Here is a 20,957-nt window from a genome sequence, read left to right on the forward strand (position 1 = left end):
TATTCACTTCTGTCCATTGCAGTGCATTGTAGTAACTCATTAGTGTTCAGTGGTATCCTATCGCAGTATAAGCCTGGCTTCACACCTAGGTGTACCGAATATGCCCGTTTGCCGCGCGTTTCGTGCGGCACATTTTTACCGCGTGCGACAAACGCGGGCTATCCGGCTGTATCCTAATGGATACGCACAGCAAATACGCCCCAAATAAGCTCCTATACTTCTTTGGGCGTAGGGCGTTTTGCAGCGCGTTCCTACACGCGGTAAAACGCCCAGGTGGGAACCATGCCCATAGGCAATCATTGGTTTTCACATGTTGAGCGTTTTATAGCGTGTAGGAACGCACTGTAAAACACCCAGGTGTGAACCAGGCCTAAGGCAATGCACCCCCAACGCCCAAGCATTGCAATACACGAGAATGCATAAAAATAGTGCTTGTTCTTTTTTTTTCCGTTTATGATTGTGCGTTAGTGGAACACAATCTGATTGGATGCAGGCATTGTTCAGGTGTTTTGAGAGCCAGCGGGGCCGACTAGCAAGATACTGAAGCTTGGCCCAGTGGGAGATTCCTCCAGCCACACAGTATGGCGTAGATGGAGGAATCTGTTGCAGTTTTCCATCTTACCATAGAAAATGTGCAGATAATCTATAGGTGTATGGCCAGCTTTAGACTGTCAGCCCTTCTGTACCTGTTTATCATTCATCTGAACATGACTGCTGACATTGGAATATAGGCTGGTCATAAAATAAAACCTGCCACGTTCTGAGCACATGATGAAGAAATAAATCAGCAGAGGTTACTTTCAGTGAAAGCCATGTGTCCAAACCAATCAGTAGATCAGTGAAATAGGCTGCTGACATTCTAGGCTTCTAATCTCTACTTTTCATATATTAATCAAGCTTGGCGCTGCTCATTCCAGGTTCTAGGTTGGTCCTACATTGGGATGGACCGGCTTGTTTACCAATAGAGGAGCTCGATAGCAAGCCAAGTGTGACTTTAACAGGAAATGTTGATATTTGTATGAAGTAAACTACCTGTAAGTTTGGATCTATTGATTGCTTTGACATGCAGTTTTAGGATAGTATCGTGTGTGTACGTGAAACCCCATTTACAAGAACTTGGCTTTCAGTGAAGGGCTACTCTTTGGTTTTACCTTCTGCTCATTTTCAATTGCAGCGGTATCTAACAGGGCACTTTAATTTTTACGTTTGGTTGGTGCTTATTTATAATTGACCATTTATATTTTCACTAAACCTTCTTCACATTGCTGCACACCCCTTTACACTTCTAGAAAATGATGTATAAAAATGTAACATATATTTGCAGAGACTTTAGGACAAATATCTCTCTGGATCTACTAATTATTTTGATTATCTATCTATCTATCTATCTATCTATCTATCTATCTATCTATCTATCTATCTATCTATCTATCTATCTATCTATCTCCTTTTTATTGTTCTGTCTATCCTTATCAATCTGTCTTTACATTTATCTATATGGACTGGCTTTGTTCTGCTTTGTAGGTTTATAGCTCAGAACAAACCTCTTTAAACCTTGCGAGGACATGCTGTCTTGTCACAGACAATAGATAGCTGTAAAGGTGGCCATATACTCTACAACCATCGCAAGACTTTAGTCTTGCGATGGTTGTAAAGGGATTAAAAAAACGTACGATCTGCCTATCTTGGACAGGCAGATAGCTCTCTCGATCATCGCAAGCCCACCCCCCTGAGGGGCGGGCTTCCGATGACCGCAATGCTGAACGGGCAGTGTGCGCGTGCGCACACACGGGATTTTCCGCGATTCTCGTACGAGAATCGTGCAGTGTATGGGCACCTTAACAGGGATCAGCGATCACAGACATGACTGAAGTAGGACACAGCTGATGGGCCTGAATTGACAAATTCTGAACTTGAAACAGTCGAAACATTTGTACGTTCGAGGCCCGGTTCACATTTGGGCGATCGTGTAGATGGCTGCACGATCACGGAATCACGCACAACCGACGATCACGCTTGCTGTGCCATTTATTTCTAATGGCACCCCAATTGTGGCCGTCAAATCGCGCTGTTTTCCGCCGCAATTCGATGTGGGCAATCGCAGCAGAAAAAAACGTGTGCATCGTCAAAAAAGGTACACAGCAAACGCTGTCCGAGTAACGCGCGTCCTGAGATCGCTGCGGTGTGAACCAGGCCTGAGTGTGTCTCATCAATTAGAGTTAAGCTAACCAAACACGCTAGATTTTATTCGTTTATACCCGTGGGCTAAACAAGAGAAATCATTTTAATTGCCCCACCCATGCCTGGACTACCTGTTGGCAGGTGCAGAATTCTCATTGAGAGCTACAGAAATTCCTTGTTTACAGTGATTGACTAAAGTTAGGGACGCACAGATAACAAGTACCGTACTTGGTACAAGTACAGATACTTTTCCAGCTCCAAGACTAGACCAGAGAAAAACTCAAAAGTTAGGAGGCAGCTGTTATTTATAAGGAGCACACGGAGCTCCTGAGATTTGTGCATCCCTGTGTACTGATACTTGTCCAAGTACTCACAGATACAAGTACTGATACATTTTTGTTTATTGTCATGTGACAGTTTTTCTAAAACAATACAGACTAATGATTTCAGGTCAGTGGTGGAGCGCCAGGACCAGGTCCCAGCTGCAACCCTAATAGTTCTCGTGAACATGCCAAGTATCGGCACTAGTATCTGAACATCCCTAGTTCATAAACGGTGCAGAGACAAACCAGGAGCGCAGCACAATGGCAGCTGACTGGGTGACAGTGTGGGCAGAATGATGAATGTGTTTGGCTGTGACAGTCACCAGCACCCCCCAAATATTCATTGCACTGCATCCTAGGAATTTCGTTCTGACGTTTGTTTAAAGTGTTATATTTGTTTACTGGCTAGATGTTACGTGTGCTGGAGACATGCAACTTACTTTAAAAGTTATTGATTGCAGAGACACACTGCAATTAGAGCTGCAGCTAACGATTATTTTCATAATCGATTAGTTAGCCGATTATTAAGTTCGATTAATCGGATTTAAAAAAAAAGTCTCCAGTGATGGACTACTAGTTTGTATTGAGGTTGTAGTCCATCACGGGAGCAAGCTTGGAGCAGTGGAAGTAAAAAAAAAAAGTGTGGTGTGCAATATAGTACATTATAAAGCGGCACAGTGCAGAATACCAGCAGCTAAGTGTTGCTCTTGCAGATTTTGGTCTTACCATCTTTTTGGTGAAATTGCTGTCAATGGAAACAGGAAGTGAGGGAAATCATCTCTAACAGCACACAGCACAGCAATAAAAAAAAAAAAAACCCCAACAGGGATTCGAACCCTTCCCCAACCTCTGTTCTCCCAATCTGAGACTAAAAATCTGTTTTATCTGGACATGCACTTCATTGCATTTTAGAGCTAGACACAACCTGAACTCCAGTGGTTTTTATTTACAGTAGAAGGCTCTAAACTTTTGAGGGCTCAAGCTTCTGAAATTGCCTCTTAGATTGCAACAATTGCTTCCTTAAAGTCTATGTAAACCTGAATATCTCTTATTTGCTTCAGGGCTTGTTCACATCAAGTGCAGAGCAGTTTAAGAACGCATCAAAAGTGCATCTAATGTATTCCAATGGTATTTTGGGCTCAAGATCACACCACAGCGTTCAGTTCCAGTGCATGTGGAAAAACTGCAGCAGGCACTATTTTTTTATGCTCTGGAACGTTACAGAATGCATGCAAACACTCTGGAATGCACTGGACTACACCTGAAAGCCCATTTTAGGCTAAAAACAGACCGGAACGCATCAAAAACGTGTCAAAATGCACTGCATATGCAGAAACTCATCCAGATCTGGTCTGGATTTGGTGTGAACAAGCCCCCATTTGCTCTGTTATGGTTGAAAATGGTAGACAAATGAATATGGAATTCAGGAGCCAGTCTGTCCAATCCAGGAGCCAGCAGGATTGTTTTTAGGAGCCAGTTCCATTGACCACAACTAGAGAAAAGCTCAAAAGTTAGGTGCCAGTTGTCATCTTTAACCACTTGCTGACCAGATGTTTACACCCCCTTCCTGGCCATTTAGGAAAAATTACTGAAAATTTTTGGGGAAAAAAAGTTTTTTTTACATTTATTACAATTATTATTACCCAATTTTTTGGTAAAATATAAAAGACGGGGTCACGTCGGGTAAATAGACACCAAACATGTCAAGCTTAAAAAAAAACAAAACTACCATACCCAAAATTGACCATAGACGAAGCTTAAAAGCTTTTACCACTCATCAGTTTAGGCTGGGTTCACACCTAGGCGTATCGAATATGCGCGTTTGTACCGCGATTCGTGGTTAAAAAAGGCGCGACAAATGCGCGTTTCCGAGGACTAATTGGCTTCATCCCAATGGAAACGCGCGACAAAGACGCCCCAAAGAAGCTCCTGTACTTCTTTGGGCGTAGGGCGTTTTGTAGCGCCTTCATACGGCCTGTAATACGACCAGGTGTGAACCATACCCATAGGAAATAATGGGATTTCGGTGTTTGAGCGTTTCGCAGAGCGTTCGAACGCGCTACAAAACGCCCAGGTGTGAACCAGGCCTTAGTGTTATCAGTGATTGATGGCCCTAAAATTATTGCTCTCACTGCGACATTCGCGGCATATGTAACCTGTGCGGCGTAATGGGCGCAATCGTTTTCGCAGGTATGCGCACCTGTTTGCATGCGTGTATGTATGGGTTGGGACTTTTTTTCCCCACTTAACTTTATTGCTATCGCATACGGGGCTAAGAAACCCCCCTATGTGATAGCAAAATATGTGGTCCTCTTTATGGAGACATCAGGGGTCTCCAGGACCCCTAATGTCACCTAGGACCCCCCTGAAGAAGCAGAGATCTGCTTCATCAGCTTCTCTCCAGCATCTGAAGCTGGAGAGTGACACGAGAATGCGGAAGTGATGTAATATACATCACGTCCACATTCTGACACCGGAGAGGGGACCGGAGGGAGATCGTGTACCGACCTCCCTCTGATCCCCTGATGGAAAGACACTATCCTGGTCCCGAGCTCACAGCGGGCACAGCGGAGCCCGGGACCAGCGGGAGGGGACACACGGGCCGGCAGCTTATACATCGCTTGTGTGTTAACGGGCATCGCTGCCTGTATTAAAATTTTGTCTTTTCCGCTCGCGCGCCGCACGAGTGGGCGGGGCTAACAGGCCGTATATACACGGCCTGTTACATCCATGAAGCTCCCGGCCGGTTGTTTTTTTACGTCAGGCCTGGAAGCGGTTAAGGAGCATTGGCTATCTGGCTCTTGAAAGTTGTCCAGTGGTAAAACAGGTATAACAAGACACTTTCAATGCACAAGTGCAGCACATACCTGTTGATTTGTGAGCTGGTAACCTCCTATGCTTTCTGCTTGAAGACGAGGAGGGGGGCTATGGAGGTGAAGAGGTGGGGGGAGATGTCTTTGTAGTCCATCAGAAATTAGGTAGGCATTATTGACAACACATGCTTTGGAATTCAGAAGCAAATTTACACTGTTGTCATGTTTGAGATGAAGCAAAGAGCACATTGTATTTCTGGCACATCAACAGTCATTTTCCTGTACTTGCAATCTTCAAAGGATAAAACATGGGGAAATGTGCCTGTATTTTAGAGATGTACCTTTGTGTAAATTTTGCTTTGACATGTACTTTAATGCTGACTTGATTGGTCTTAAGGTGGCCATACACTGTACAACCATCGCAAGACCTAAGTCTTGCGATGGTTGTAAAGTGATTTAAAAAAGTACGATCTGCCCATCTTGGACAGGCAGATCGCACTCTCGATCATCGCAAGCCCGCCCCCCTGAGGGGCGGGCTTCCGATGACCGCAATGCTGAACGGGCAGTGTGCGCGTGCGCACACCGGCCCGTTCGGCATTTGTCTCCCGAGCACTGTTCAAACCAGCCGAAAATCGTACGATTCTCGGCTGGTTTTCTAACATGCTCCTTAGACAAAAGACGTGCGACCGTACAGTAGAAACGGTCGCACGCCTTCGTTCACACTGTTCGATTCTCGCACGATCGCGGGATTATATGGCCAGAACTGGCGATATTCAACCTTCCACTCACAACAGCAATATATTATGTTGATAGCATGGCAGCTTGTGTCCTGAACTACAAAGAGAAGAATAGATGACATATCCATCTGGCGTGTTATCATTATACTGCTATCAGATATATTGATGTCTTGCATATTTGGATTCCTTTTTGCAGTAACATACACGTTCTTTTTTTCTTTTCAATCTCTTAATAGACATTTCTGGATCTCAGAAAGATTAAATCCCAGCCAAGATTAGGAAAGGAAACAAAACCCTTTTTTGCTTGTTAATCCCATGAGCTTGAGTTAAATCATAAACATCAAAGCTGTCAGCTTGTATGTAACTCAGACCCATCAACACTTCTGTGTCTCTAGCCTATTTCTGCTTGTAAGGATAAGCGATATCATAACCCTTCAATTTCTGTCTTGTCTATGAATTGAACCTTTGATATGGATGGTTTCCTCTGCTTTGTATTTTATTCAATCCTGTCTTAAAATCAGATATATTTGAAATTGTTTAAAGTAGCCCTCCACTTTCCAAAGGTGGACAAAGTAAAGGAAATATTGTATATATTACTGCCATGTGTCCTAAGCTCCTTTGCAGGGACCAGGCTTAGTCCTACATTATTACAAACTTGCAATGTTGCTAAAGTGTATGTCCCACAAAAAAAACTCTTTTTTTTTTTTTTTCCTGTTGATTTTGGAGATCTTTCATTTCCTGTCTGGTGAAACTGTTGTTAATGTGTCAGAAAGCGAGAATATCAATAAAAACCTCACCACGGTTTTAATCTTTACTGTATCCGAAACGTAAGTAGGGTATACATGACATGGCTTCCGGCCTGTTCCTGATGAATCGGCAGACATTCGCACAGTGTTGTTGCCACCCTTGTGCCCGGCATCCCTTGATTAGCTGATTGAAGGAGTTGGTTGGAAAACTTGGCCGGACAGAGCTAGCATAGCAGCCAATTAGCTGCTAGACCTGTTCCGGTATTCTGTCAGCGGCCGCTGTCCGAATACAATGCGAACAGCAGGGTATTTGTCCATCAACTCTCATAAACATTGATGGAGGAATATGTTCTATTTTTTCGGTTCAGCCCGCAGGTTGAACGAAGAAATATAAACTAGTATACCCGGTTTTGGCTGGACATACTTTTGAACAGAGGAAATAGAAATCATATTTTGATACCAGCATGCAAGAACATAGAGAAGTCCCCCATCTTCTTCTATCTTCTGTTACTTACATTGGTATAACGCACCACTGAAATACTGCCATCATTGTACAGAAATGTATTTTATGGTTGGGTGACAATACAAGATTCCACTAGCTGGTAACACTTTGGTAAAATCTGAAAAGCCATCTTCACACTTACATGTTCTGTGGTACCTTATACATGTGCACACGTCTGTGTCTATATTGAAAACTTTCACTTTACTACACAAGCATGGCAGTGCAAATCGGACACGCTCCCATCTCACATAGCAATGTTTTGGAGCATGTTTTTACCCTTTATTAAGCTAGGAGCAAACTGCAACCACAAGGTGTGCGTTTCTGAATTACGTGTCCGTTTGACAAAGGAATTCAGTGATCGCTGCCTGGTTTCCTTTCAAGCAAAAAAAAAATTAGTCTACTGAGCTAATCTCCCCACCAACAATTTTCGATCCCATCTTTTTTCAGGTTGAGCCTCTGTGCAGCTAAGTGCACAGTCAAAAGAAAAACTGCTGGCAGACAGAAGAAGAGATTTTTTATATGAGAAAAATAGTATCTGCTGCAATAAAATCCTACCTGCCAGCAATGTTTCCTTGTTAGGGTATAGTTCCACTTTAACAGGTTTCCTGGATAGTGGTGCCAGGCTCTTGGTGGCTGACAGCCCTTTTGGATGGTGGTGCCAGACTGTTGGTGGGTAAGCAGCCCCTTTGGATGCTGGTACCAGGCTCTTGGTGGGTAACAGCCCCTTTGGATTGTGGTGCCAGGCTCTTCGTGGGTAACAGCCCCTTTTGGATAGTGGTGCCAGGCTCTTGGTGGGTAAACAGCCCCTTTTGGATGGTGGTGCCAAGCTGTTGGTGGGTAAACAGCCCCTTTGGATGGTGTTGCCAGGCTCTTGGTGGGTAACAGCCCCTTTGGATAGTGGTTCCAGGCTGTTGGTAGGTAACATCCCCTTTGGATGGTGGTGCCAAACTCTTGGAGGGTGGTAAACTCTTCATTGGCACACCCAAAAGAAAGTGATGTTTTCTCTGGACTTGCCTTTTAGCTGCAACATTTAGTTTTTTAGTTTAAAAAAGTAGAACATGCACAATGTAATGCAGTGGATATAGCCCCATTCATTTTCTGGTGCCCTTCTGTTAACATCCGTTGAAAACGGATCGGAACGCAACAGATTGGAAGAAAAACCGAAGATATAATTGCAAGTCAAAAGACCCTCCGTTGACTTGCGTTTTATTTCGGATTTTGATGTTAAATGCACCCTTAAAGGTTACAGATTGGTAAAGTAGTGGGGCCCTTCTATCTTTCATTTCACTTTTAATCCCCATTTACACCCGAGAGATTTGTAGTTCAAATGCCTAAGCACTACAATGCTCAGCAGGAGGAATCCCATTGTTTTCAGGCTGTTCTCACCTGTGCTCTTTGTAGACCAAGCCTAGTCCAACACGCATAATAGCATGCATACAGCCCTGGTATTGAGCCATGGATCCTGTAGGAGTAGTATGTTTGGGGACCCCCCTCTGTCGTGTTATGGTTCGAGTTTTCCAGTTGGGATTTACATGTATACCTTGCTGCTTGTGTGTGCTCAATCACAGGTGTTCATTCCCAGATATTTCCTTTGATCTTGCCCAGAGAATAAAATGATCTATGAAAGGGTTTTATGTACTGGGTTGTGTTGTTTGCCCTCCTTAGTCATATGGTTTACCTGGCAAATCATGCTCGCTGTATTCCCTCCTGAGATGTCTTGATATGGATGGTTGCCTTAGCAGTGGCCAATTAGTGGCTTGGGACTTTCACCTAATTAGTTCAAAGCAGATTAGCCTTTGTAGCGGCACTCCTTGGACTACAGGCTTTTCTTTTGAAGTAATTGTCTTTCTTTTCTCCTACGCAGTCACAAACTGGTTCATTCTAGAGGAAATACTTAAGATGTACACCAGCAAAAAAAAAACAGACCTCACTTTAATGCACTGCGTAGTGTTCACAACAGAGGGATTTGTTTATTCCTGTTTTAGGGTCTGCGGTGACATTTATCTGGCTGTGTCAATGAACAAATGCAGATTGCTTTTGACATCAGTTTCAGAAGCTTCTGAGATCATTCAGAATGATTTATTTATTACAGGTTTTTATATAGTGCCAACAATTTGCACATCACTTTATTATTGTACATTAACCATTCCCTTCCCTTAAGGAGCTTACTGTCTAAATTCCCTATCTCGTGTATATATATATATATATATACATGCATGCATGCACACATACAGGGCTGATTTTAAACAGGAGCCAGGTAACCCACCAGCATGTCTTGGAGTGTAGGAGGAAAGCAGAGTACCCGGAGGAAACCCATGCAAGCACTGGAAGAATATTTATTCTGGAGTTGACCTCCTTCAGATAGGCATTTGACCTGCTTCAAGCTGCTTTTACATCCCTATAGACTTGTATGAGGGGGAAAAAAAGCAGTTCTGATGCAAACAGAAACTCATCAACACAGGTCCTCAAAGAAAACTCTGGGTAAATGACAAATTAACCCTTGCAGTGGAGCACCCACCCCCGCACTGCATGGGCTAATTGCTTGTTTTGGGCTAGGGTCTAAAATTGAAAAGATATACTCACCCGAACTGCCTTCCTACCTGGCATCTTTCTACAGTGTATTAAGGTACCCATACACCTTACAACCATTGCAAGACTTTTGTCTTGCGATGGTTGTCAGCGAATTAAAAGCTCGTATGATCTGCCTATCTTGGACAGGCAGGTCGTACTTGCGATCATCGAAAGCCCGCCCCCCTGAGGTGCGGGCTTCCGGTTACTGCAATGCTGAACAGGCAGTGTGCGCGTGCGCACACAGGCCCGCTCCGCAGTTGTCGAACGAGCAGGCTAGAAACCCGCCGGAAATCGTACGCATGCTGGTTCGACAAAAGACACGCGACCGTACAGTAAAAACGATTGCACGCCTTCCATTCACTTGCAATTATCATACGATCGCGGAATTTCCCACGATTATCATACGATAATCGCAAGGTGGGTGGGCACCTTTTAGACGTGTGAGGATGCCAAGGGACATTGCATCACTGGAGCGGAGAGCACGGGTGTGGACATTTTTTTAAAAAAAAGCTACTTGTTCAAGGACTAAAGCGGGGGCCCAATCAACTTGTTCCTCGTGACAAACTACTTGTTCTGATAGAAAAAATTATTTTAACCAAAATTGTATTTAACTGTGCTAAGAAATGCTTCTCATTTGTCAGTGCGGTCAGGCTGCTGCCCGGCTACCACAATATGGCACACAGTGGAATGGGGGCAGCACTCACACAATGCCCTACGCGTGCGTTTATTCGCATGCAGATGGCGGGGTGGTGCGGTTGATTTGACTGAGCATTGTGCTTGATCTCCTGTCACCCGGATTTGTGACAGCTGAGGCAGGAAGCGCTGTGAGTACACAGGCTGCTACAAGTGATCTGGCGTCTGTACAGCCACCCAGATCACTTGTACAAAACAAGCAGTGGCTGCTCTACATTCAGCTCTGCTTGCCCGCAGTGGGACTGAATGTAGAGAAAAAAACCACCTGCCCAGAGCTGCATGTCCTGAGTGTCCGGCGACAGGAATCACGCACACCTGGGAGAGGGAGAGAGGCTGAGGTGACAGGAGCAAAATAGACAGAATAGCAAATCCTTTGGTAGGTAAAATATCTCTGTGTCTCTCTCTCTCTCCCTACCTCTCGCCTTCTCTATTAGGGATGCACTGATACTAGTATCGGTGATCATACGGAGTATTTTTGTGAGCATGCTCCGATACTTACCCCCGATACTGGAAACGGAAAAGTTCCTCTGACCGGCAGTGCCGCAAGGAAACATAGAGCCGGCTTCCCAGCCACTCGGGAAGCCAGGCAGCGGGTAATGACTTGCCGCCTGGCTTCCTTATTGGCCGGGAAACCGGCTCCATGCTGATTGGCTGGGAAGCCAGCTTCATGCTAGCAGAAGTACTGTTATCGGCGAGTACCCAAAAGATAAATATCTGTAATCGTACTTGATACCGAAAAAACTGTTTGTTCAGCTTTAAGCAACGTCTATAGCGGATTCTACATGTAAATGTCCACCACTATTCTTTCTTTTGCAGCTCCTTACTGCATGTTGTTTCTAAGTATGTTGCACTGTAACAACCCATTTTGTTAAATTTCTTTTTATAATGTGGGTGTATTTACCATCAAGGAACTTCTGAAAGCCTATTTCTGCAATGAAATGATAATGTGGTTGGCTCGGAGGGGATGCACTATCTATCACTTTATCTTTCTGTACAAATTGGGGGCAAATTGCACATTCAACAAACAATACAAAATGGGCTATTGTTTAAAAACACATTCTGATTTCTTTCCAGATCCTGCATCTATGAATATTTGTATATCTTTTGTATTAAATGTAGCTTGTAGTTTTTGCTATTTGGTTGATCAGATTCTGCACGCTGTAGTCTCTGCTTAACACTCTAGTTCATCTCAAGCACAGAGAGTTTTCCGTGGGTCTTAGCAAAGATTCCAACATGGGGCAAGTGATGCCAGAATTTGGCGTAATGTTCAGAAATAAAGGGTGCCAAGCCAAAAGGTGAAAGAGTACAAAATTGCCTTTAGTTGGTCACAATTCAATCAAACAAGAAATAGCCAATGCGTGAACAAAGATGGCTCCATTCTTCTGGAGAGAAGGACAGATGAAAGCATTATCAGGTGGTGTACTATCATCTGTGTAAGAGCTATTAAAAACCTGTAAGAGCTTGATCACACCAAGTGTGTTAATCGCATGGTTCTATGCGATTAATGCACAGTACCATGATGCAACACACCTACTGTGCGTTACAGTGCCAAAGGTGCATTGCATTGTCATTCATTTGAATGGCACCCCAAATTCATCTCCCGGCCACAGTGCACACAACCCTGTCACAACGTGCAGTGCTGCAATACCGTGCATGCTTCTGAAGTTCGTTTTGGGGTGGCATTCAAATGAATAGCAATGCGCCTGCTGCACTGTAATGCATGGTAGGTGCATTGCGCTGTACCGTGCGTTAATCACATCTGCTTTGTGTGAATGGGCCCTGAGTGTTATACATACAAATTACTTTGCAAGGATACACTTACTAATTAACACATCTTTAACCAGCTAGCACATGAAATTGCTGAATTACCTCTAAAGGTGCCCATACACTGCTCGATTCTCGTACGAGAATCGTGCGAAGGTTCACATCTGGGCATTTTACAGTGATGATCGACGCGCTGCAAAACGCCCAGCAATCATAGTTCTCCTTTAACCCCTTCATGACTGAGGCCCTTTTTTCATTTTTTGCACCCATGTTATATATTTCACATTTTAGGCCTGAAAATGACGTAAAACCCCCCAACATTATATATTTTCTGAATGCCAAGACCCTATAGAATAAAATGGTGGTAGTTGAAAATTTTTATGTTGCGCAATATTAGCACAACTCCTTATTAAACATATCCTTTATTGAATACAGGTGTATGAAAGTGTAAACATTTTTTGTTTATTTGCATCCACCTGCATTGAGCGTGGCCAGCAGACATGCTGTGAGGATGCTTTAATGAATCCTATTCACAGTGAACTCTCTGTTTGAAATGCGCTAAATAGAGGTAGCGTGGCTCAGCTGTTCCCATCCAGTCTTAAGGTGCCCATACACCTTACGACCATCGCAAGACCTTTGTCTTGCGATGGTCGTAAGCTCATTGAAAGCTCGTACGATCTGCCCATCTTCCACACAGCAGAAAATCTTGCTTTGAATTGTTAGGTCAGTTGAATGTCTACCAGTGCAAGTCATGTAGTGCGGTCATTCAGGTTCAGCTTTGAGAAAGTGATTGTACTTCCCATGTGTTATACCTAGCACGGCAAGATAAATCCAGAACGGACAAGATTTCTACTGCAAGCGATGAGGTGCATGACTTTCCAATGAAAGAAGGGTATGGATAAGGTTTCAGGGCCCACTCACACCTGATGTGTTTGGACTGCGCTGGCTGTTTCTTCGGAAAGACATGACAATTTGTCTTGTACCAGATGGGCTCAGTTCTTGACACGCTGTACAGTACTTATTTTCAGTGCAGTGCGACGTGGTATATCTGGATCCCACTGTGCTGTGCCCATAGAATGTTGTGACATTTCTGAACATCCCTACTACTAAACATTCAGAGCAACGTAACATACTTTGTAAATTGTTAAAAAAAACATTTGACAAAACACATAAAAGCTTTATCAAAATGCATGTAAAATACTAATACGTGTAAAACTGCATGTGTTCATTAAAGGACAAGTTCAGCAAGTTTTTTAAACCCCCTGGCCCTCCGATTACACTTAGCAGAACCCCCCCCCATCGAGCTGATAGGGTGGCACAGAAGGAGCCTTCCATGTTTAGGAGAGTTCACAGGAGCACAGGTTCAGACTAGGTTGGTTCGACCCATAAATAAGCTCATCCCTACTCTAAAGGTGCCCATACACCTTACAATCATCGCAAGACTGTTGTCTTGTGATGGTTGTAAGGTAATTTAAAAAAACGTACAATCTACCCATCTTGGACAGGCAGATCGTACTCGCGATCATCGCAAGCCCGCCCCCTCTGAGGGGCGGGCTTCCGATGACTGCAATGCTGAACGGGCAGTGTCCGCTTGCGCACACCGGCCCGTTCGGCATTTGTCTCCCGAGAACGGCACTAACCCACCGACAATCGTACGATTCTCGGCGGGTTTTCAAGCCTGCACTGGAGAAGACCTGCGACCGCACAGTAGAAACGGTCACACGCCTTCCATACACCTGCCCATTATCGTACGATCGCAGGGTGTATAATCGCAAGGTGTATGGGCACCTTCAATGTGCAACTACCACCGTTCCAGCGATGCAATGACCATGAATGAGCTCCCTTGCTGGCGACATCTTTGCTCAATCGTCTTCCAGGTTTACATCCTCTGCCATCTTGATTGGCCATGAGGGGATGGTGTGTAACTCATGCGCTTATACAGCTCAGTGTTAGCACATTGTCCTAAAGAATACTAACAGGCAGGTAAGAATCATTTAGGGCCCGTTCACACCACATCCAGATCATCGCCAGATCCGATTGTTTCCGGACCCAAAATGCACCCTAATGTATCCCTATGCTATTTCTGACCTCTGGTCACACCAGCGCAGTCCGCTCCATTTCCGTTTGGAATGCATGGAAATGCATCAAAAACGCATGGAATGCACTGGACAACACCTGAAAGCCCATTTTAATCTAAAGAAAAACAGCTCTGGAACGCGGCAAAATCGCAGTAAACACTGCGTTCCAGATCTGGCCCGGAAAATGTTGTGAACCTGCCTACATTTCCAGTACATTCCAGACCAGACAAAATGAGACATGCAATATTTTTCTGGTCTGGAACGGACTGCGCTGGTGTGAACAGAGGCAAGAAATAGCATAGGGATACATTAGGATGCATTTTGGGTCTGGAAATGATCTGTATGTGGTGTGAATAGGCCCTAAGAAGAGTCACAGTATGTCTCTTCTGCAAAAACAAAGCCCCCCTGTTTACTCGCTTTTATTTTTTGTAAAGTTCCCCTTTAATAAATCCTTTTTGGGTTTTCCTGTGAAGGTGTAGCTGCGATCAATGGCTAATCTTGTACAGCTGTAGCCATGTGGTAAACAGACAGTTAGTAATTACCGTATTTCCACTGAGATCTCATTACTTTGTCATGCGAGGTTAGCAACCTGAAAACGGCTTTATCAGTTTAATGAGTGCTTTTCGCTCTGCTGCATCAATTCTCTTCTCCGAGCGAGGCAACTAGAGAACAATACTGTGGAAAAGTCATATTTCAGCTTGTATTCAGCTTGTAAATGGATGTTTGTGTTCCATTTGTGTAAAGAGAACGTGCTAGACCCATTTTTTGTTAACCCCTTCATGACAGAGGCCTTTTTTCATTTTTTGCACCCATGTTATATTCCACATTTTAGGCCTGAAAATTACTTAAAACCCCCAAACATTATATATTTTCTTAAAGCCAAGACACTATAGAATATAATGGTGGTAGTTGCAAATTTTTATGTTGCACGATATTAGCGCAACTCCTTCTCAAACCCCAAAATTTAGTGCAAAATGCACTTAAATGCCCCAAAACACAATTAAATACCATTTAAAAAAAAAAGAAAATATAAAAGATGAGGTTACAAGAATAAATATAAACTCAACATGCCCAAGTTAAAAATTGTGTGCGTCCATGAAATGGCGACAAAATTCAGTACCCCAAAAAGTCCATCAACGCTTTTAAAATAATTATTGCTCTCACTCTGGCGTGCGTGGCGATACCCAACGTGTAGCGCGTTCGTCGTTTTCATACGTAGGCCCACCTGACACGTGTTTACGGACGCGCGTGCTCTCGGGGGACTTTAACAATTTTTTACAAATGATATTTTTACATTTATTTTATTTAATGTTAATTATAAAAACTTTTTTTACAATAAATGCTATCACATAGTGGGGCTCACAAGCCCCCCATGTGATAGCAGATGGGGGAACAGATGCAAAAGCCGCAGGGAGTCTGTTTAAATAACCCCGATGCCAGCAACGTGCACTGTACATCGCTGGTCGTGAAGGGGTTAAAGTCCACCAACTTCTGGTTACATCTGAATGAACACATACACGGCTTCTAAATTTTGGAATTCCTAATTTTGTATTTATTTTTAAAGCAAGTACTTGAGTTTGACTAGGTATTACAACAGAGCTCAGAAAGGAGTAGGGAGAAGCAGCACAAGGAGCCAGTCATGTGTTCGGCAGTATAAGGAGCATACTAATGGAAGAAGAGAACAGACTGACCAAGAGAGGTGCTGCTTCTCTGTTCGCTGTCCAATCACAGGGTGAGAAGGGGGCCTTAAGTTAAAGTGAAACTGCAGCAGAGAAAGACAAGGTCCTCTACCCTGCTAGACAAGACTGCTGTGGGGCAGAGCTGTGTAAATTTCAGAATTGGAGGGACAGAAAAAATCAGCTTTTATATATGTAGGCCATCAGTCTATATAGCTGTTTCAGCTTTACAAACCAAGCCCCAAGACATAACTGATGTTGCAACTGGCTATTACTTTAAATTACTTGTGTTAAATGTATTTCTCCATTGTCCATAATCTCGGATTCGTAATCCATCATGTTTAGGTAATAATGATGGTACTCCGAATCCCAGGACATGGCAAGATGGCACTTTTATCCCATCCAGATTTTTCAAACGACTTTGCACATCCCTTCATGTTACTATTAGATGTCGGTGCTCACTAATGCTTAGCTAAGTGCTATATAAACCTCAGTCACAGGTCACATCACCAGTAGATTGGATCATTTTCATACTCGAGGGGTAGAAATGATCGCAAGGAACTAAGATCACATCCAGTCAGACTTATGAGCTCATACCACAGGTCCCAATGGAATCATTGAGATCTATTGCTGGTGGAGAGGCAGGTGCTGAATTGCCACGGCCTTTGTTACATGAAATGAAAGTTGCATTACAGAAGTAAAGTGCTTTTCTGGGATCACCGAGTGTCTGTGTGCCGTGACTATGCAATGTGTGTGGTAGAAGTTGGGAATCGGACCCAGAGTCTATGGGTGAGAGCTCGGTACCCTACACCAGTGCTCCCCAACCTTTTTATCGCCGCGGACCGGTCAACGTTTGATCATTTTACCGTGGCCCGCTCAGGAGACCTACACCTCTGGTCAGGTGATTATGAAGAAGGTTGAGTGTAGTCTGGTGTTCCAATACCTGGGGGAGCCAGACTTGAAGCTGAATGGTGGGGTGATGTCATGATTGCATTACCAGGTGTGCTATGGGCTCAATGCAGACCTCTCTGTATAACAGACATAAGCTCTGTCAGCAAATGGACCACCAGACTGCCTGTGTATGCCACTAAGCTTCACAGCAAGAGGCTGCAACCACTGCCAATGCTGATACTACTTTTCCTGTTACTGTTGTTATTATTATAATGGCAAGAACTGTTTAGTTATTTTCCTCTTCAGATTTGTTCATGATAAGAAAATGCAAAAAAGTTTACGTTTATTGACTATAAACTATCATTCTTTCTCAAATCTACACAAAGTTGCAAAAACAAGGTAGTAAGGGAGTAGAAAGCAGAAGGAAATGTGTCCTTGGACATGTTTTGAGCTTCCATGTTAAAGTGACAAGAAACGTGGGAGTTAAACCTTAAAAATGCAAAAAACAAACAAAAAAAAGTACCTTAACTATTAACAAAAATGTATCTTATTTGTGTGTCACTCGGCTGTAGATCCTCATCTCTGAATTGGTGCCGACACTGTCCTTCCTTCTGGAGGGTGGCCACTTTTGTTCCCCATGGTCCCAATTTGTATTGAGATTGTAGTCCATCACAGGAGAGAAATTGTAGCAGTGGTTACTTCACAACACACACAAGGACCATGGGGAACAACAGTAGCCCCCCTCCAGAAGGAAGCACAATGTCGGCACCCAGGATGCATCTGTGAGGCCTGGATTACAGGAAGTGGGGGAAAAAAGTCATTGTAAGTAAAAGCAAAAATGTTTTCATGAATGTAAGATCATTTCATATCATCATGCAGCGCTGCTTGCGGATGTGATTTTTTTTTCAGTGAAGGGGGATAAAGTTCCACTTACAAAATTAGTGTAATTTCCCTGAAAGTGCACTGAAACTGGCAATACTTTATTCCCCCATCCACACTTACAGTGACAGGGCCAAACACTGGTCTAGTTTTGGGTCAGCAGAGCTCGGCAAAAACGGAAACTAATGTATGGCCAGCTTAATTATACAGGTTGCGTATTGCTGGCTACTAGCTCTGGGTTGAGGTTTGTCTAAGCCTGCTATAACATAATAAAGAATAAAAACTACCATTCACAATGCATGGTAATGCACTACCATGCATTGTGGTGCATTCAAATGAATGGATCGCCGCAAAGCACGTTAACATTCTTGGCATAGCAAGCAATGGCACCGTTGAGACCACTTATCGCTATGGTCACTGCTAGTCCCAACCTAGTATCTAACTTTCATTGAATACACCCAAGAAACGCACATAATGTACTGTGTACAAGAATGTGCAGTCACCATAGTTAAATTATTGTTAGGATAATTCAGTTTGCTGTGTAGTGTGCACCAACCCCAATGTGTGCATTCTGCAGCCTGGCTGGCTCCTTGGAAACTGCAGTTTATAAGACACAGATGTTTGCAGGATGTGTATCTGAAACCTCATTCCCTGAACAAGCATGATATTCTTTCCTGGCCCCAGCATGAAGTGCCTAAATCTTTGGTGCAATTCGGGCATCTGTGCGTGTGGGTGATGTCTAGACATCTCAGCAGCACGCATCAACGAGAGTTCAAAAAGAATCTCCCAGACCAGCATCCTGATTTGTGGCCGCATCACGTTTCTGTTCTAAAATAATGTATCGCATGCCAGAGAAGAGCTCTTAAAATTTTACAGCAAGAGCTTTTTCAGCCCTTGAGCACAGTCCTGTCACAGCGGGACAGCCATCAAATGATGCCTTAGCACTTGTGCTGCAATCGGCCTCTCCCTGTGAGCAGGAGTAAACGGGTGATTAGGCTGATGTACATGCTGCTCAAGTGTTTGATCCTAAAACTGTGTCTACAGAAACAAATGAGCGGTGTGATTTTGATTGGGGTTATTCAGTGGATATCGGGAGATCCTGAGCTGTTCTTCAACAGCATCTTGCCGGCTACTGGGACATGTAGTTCAGAAACAGTGGGGAATGTCGAAATGCATCCAGTCTATTGCCTATTTTTTACCTGCATTGTGTGCATACAAGCAGTGTGTCCTGCCTCCTATAATGGTGTATGTTTTCTTTTTTCTTCTAGGGCGCCAATGCCTCGGCTTTAGAGAAAGAGATTGGTCCGGAACAGTTTCCAGTGAATGAGCACTATTTTGGTTTAGTAAATGTAAGTGAATCTTTATGCATTTAAGAAATAAAATCAATCTCTCTCCCTCTCCCCATCACCTTTTTATGAACGATGGATATATATATATATATATACGCACGCACGCACACACACACTGTACACATATTTCAACCTGATGCATGTATTTTATTTAATACACATTTAGTATTCCGCATTACTTTTCCTAAAGGGACCCGTTCTCAAATCGTATCTTGCATTAGTGTGATAGACCATGTCTACAGCTTCTCCAATCCTGCCAGCAACAAGAACACTTTTGCAAAATGTATTATATTCTGCTGACCAATAAATTGGAGTATTTGTCCACAAGACATCTTAGTTGATCACATGAAGAATAGACACTAAATAACAGTGTAATGAACTTAAGATAGGTGGTGGGAAGTGATAGACACAGAGTTTAGATGAGGGGGAGAAATAACACAAGAGGTGTATAAAAGTTGACCTCCTCCCATTCCTCTGGAGGAAGACTCGAGAGATAGGACTGAATGATAAGGAAAGTGGAAGTTGATTTGGTAAGAAGTATATGTGAGTGATAGATGGGGTTTCTTTTTTTATGTATTTCAAAATGTACTATGTAAATTCAAAAATGTACTATGTAAATTATATCAAATTTATGTGCAATAAAAATATATTAAACAAAAAAAAAATATTCTGCTGACCGTATGCGGTGATAAAGTGGACCTTTACCTCCTTTGGCTCTCCATGCTAATATGTAATCATCTTATATTGATTAGTTAAACGTTTTCATTTTACTTACAATTTCTTGATTTCTACTTCTTGGTTCTCTTTGGCAAAAGTGATGTAATCGTGCCCAAGCATTGCATTCTGGGAAGATTACATAAGCAGAGCATTGCTGGGAAATCTCATCTGTAATCTCATGAGACCTCAGGGAAAGGCATTTTCCTCCCCTGAGATGATGTGCATAGTCACATGTCCTAGTCACATGTGCCAGAGTCCCAGGAAGTAAAGGGAGATATAATAATCTGCCCTTAGTAAAAATGGCCACTGCGAGAAGAATGGGGAGGAAAAGAAAGATAAGGTATGCAAAGAATTAGGGATGCACCGATATATATCGGCCGCAAAGGACACTTTTGGCTAAATGCTGAAAGTGCCATTTGTGCCGATACAGCGGCGCATCCCTGCTTTCTTTCCTCCCCACTGGGTGCTGCTCTGTGTCCCAGCGGGGAGGAGAGAAACTGTGACAGCCGGCAGAGCGCTGCAGGAGTAGAGCGCTGTGAGCGGCTGACGTCTCTCCTCCCACACCGCTCAGCATCCTGTCGCCGTTCGGCAGAGCGGTGTGTGAGGGCGAAGACAGCCCGCGCTGTCACAGAAGGCTGAGCTCGGCTTGGACCCCTAATATTTCCCCGAAGCCCCTAAAAGTAAAGTAAAAAATTAAAATATTTAATAAAAAAATAATTAATAAATAAAACTATATATTCAAAAGTTTATAAAATTTTAAAATTTCGGTAATTTTTCCTTAATATAGTAATAAAATAAAACCCCCAGTGGTGAATAAATACCACCAAAAGAAAGCTCTATCTGTCCCCAAAAAAGGGTATAAAATTAATTTCAGTACAGCGCTGCATGACGGAATAAATGTCAGTTAAAGTACCGCAGCGCTGAATACTGAAAAATGGCCTGGATGGGAAGGGGGTTTAACACCGCGGATGTCAACTGGTTAAGGCATGGTACAGTGGACACCCCGTCAGTTTTATTTTGTCATTTTAGTTTGCCTT

At 43.4% G+C, this 20,957-nt stretch overlaps 1 protein-coding gene across 1 annotated transcript in view; it reads left to right on the plus strand.

Moving 5' to 3' along the window:
• The window catches only part of USP12 (ubiquitin specific peptidase 12), a 64,339-nt gene that overhangs the window by 18,836 nt on the left and 24,546 nt on the right, over window positions 1-20,957 (plus strand). The window contains exon 2 of the mRNA XM_018571338.1: window positions 19,123-19,203. Within this exon, the coding sequence (XP_018426840.1) occupies window positions 19,123-19,203 (81 nt within the window). The remainder of the gene's footprint in view (window positions 1-19,122; window positions 19,204-20,957) is intronic.

Source organism: Nanorana parkeri, unplaced genomic scaffold (genome assembly GCF_000935625.1).
Source record: "Nanorana parkeri isolate BGI_ZX_2015 unplaced genomic scaffold, ASM93562v1 scaffold1735, whole genome shotgun sequence".
NCBI classification, from domain to species: Eukaryota; Metazoa; Chordata; class Amphibia; order Anura; family Dicroglossidae; genus Nanorana; species Nanorana parkeri.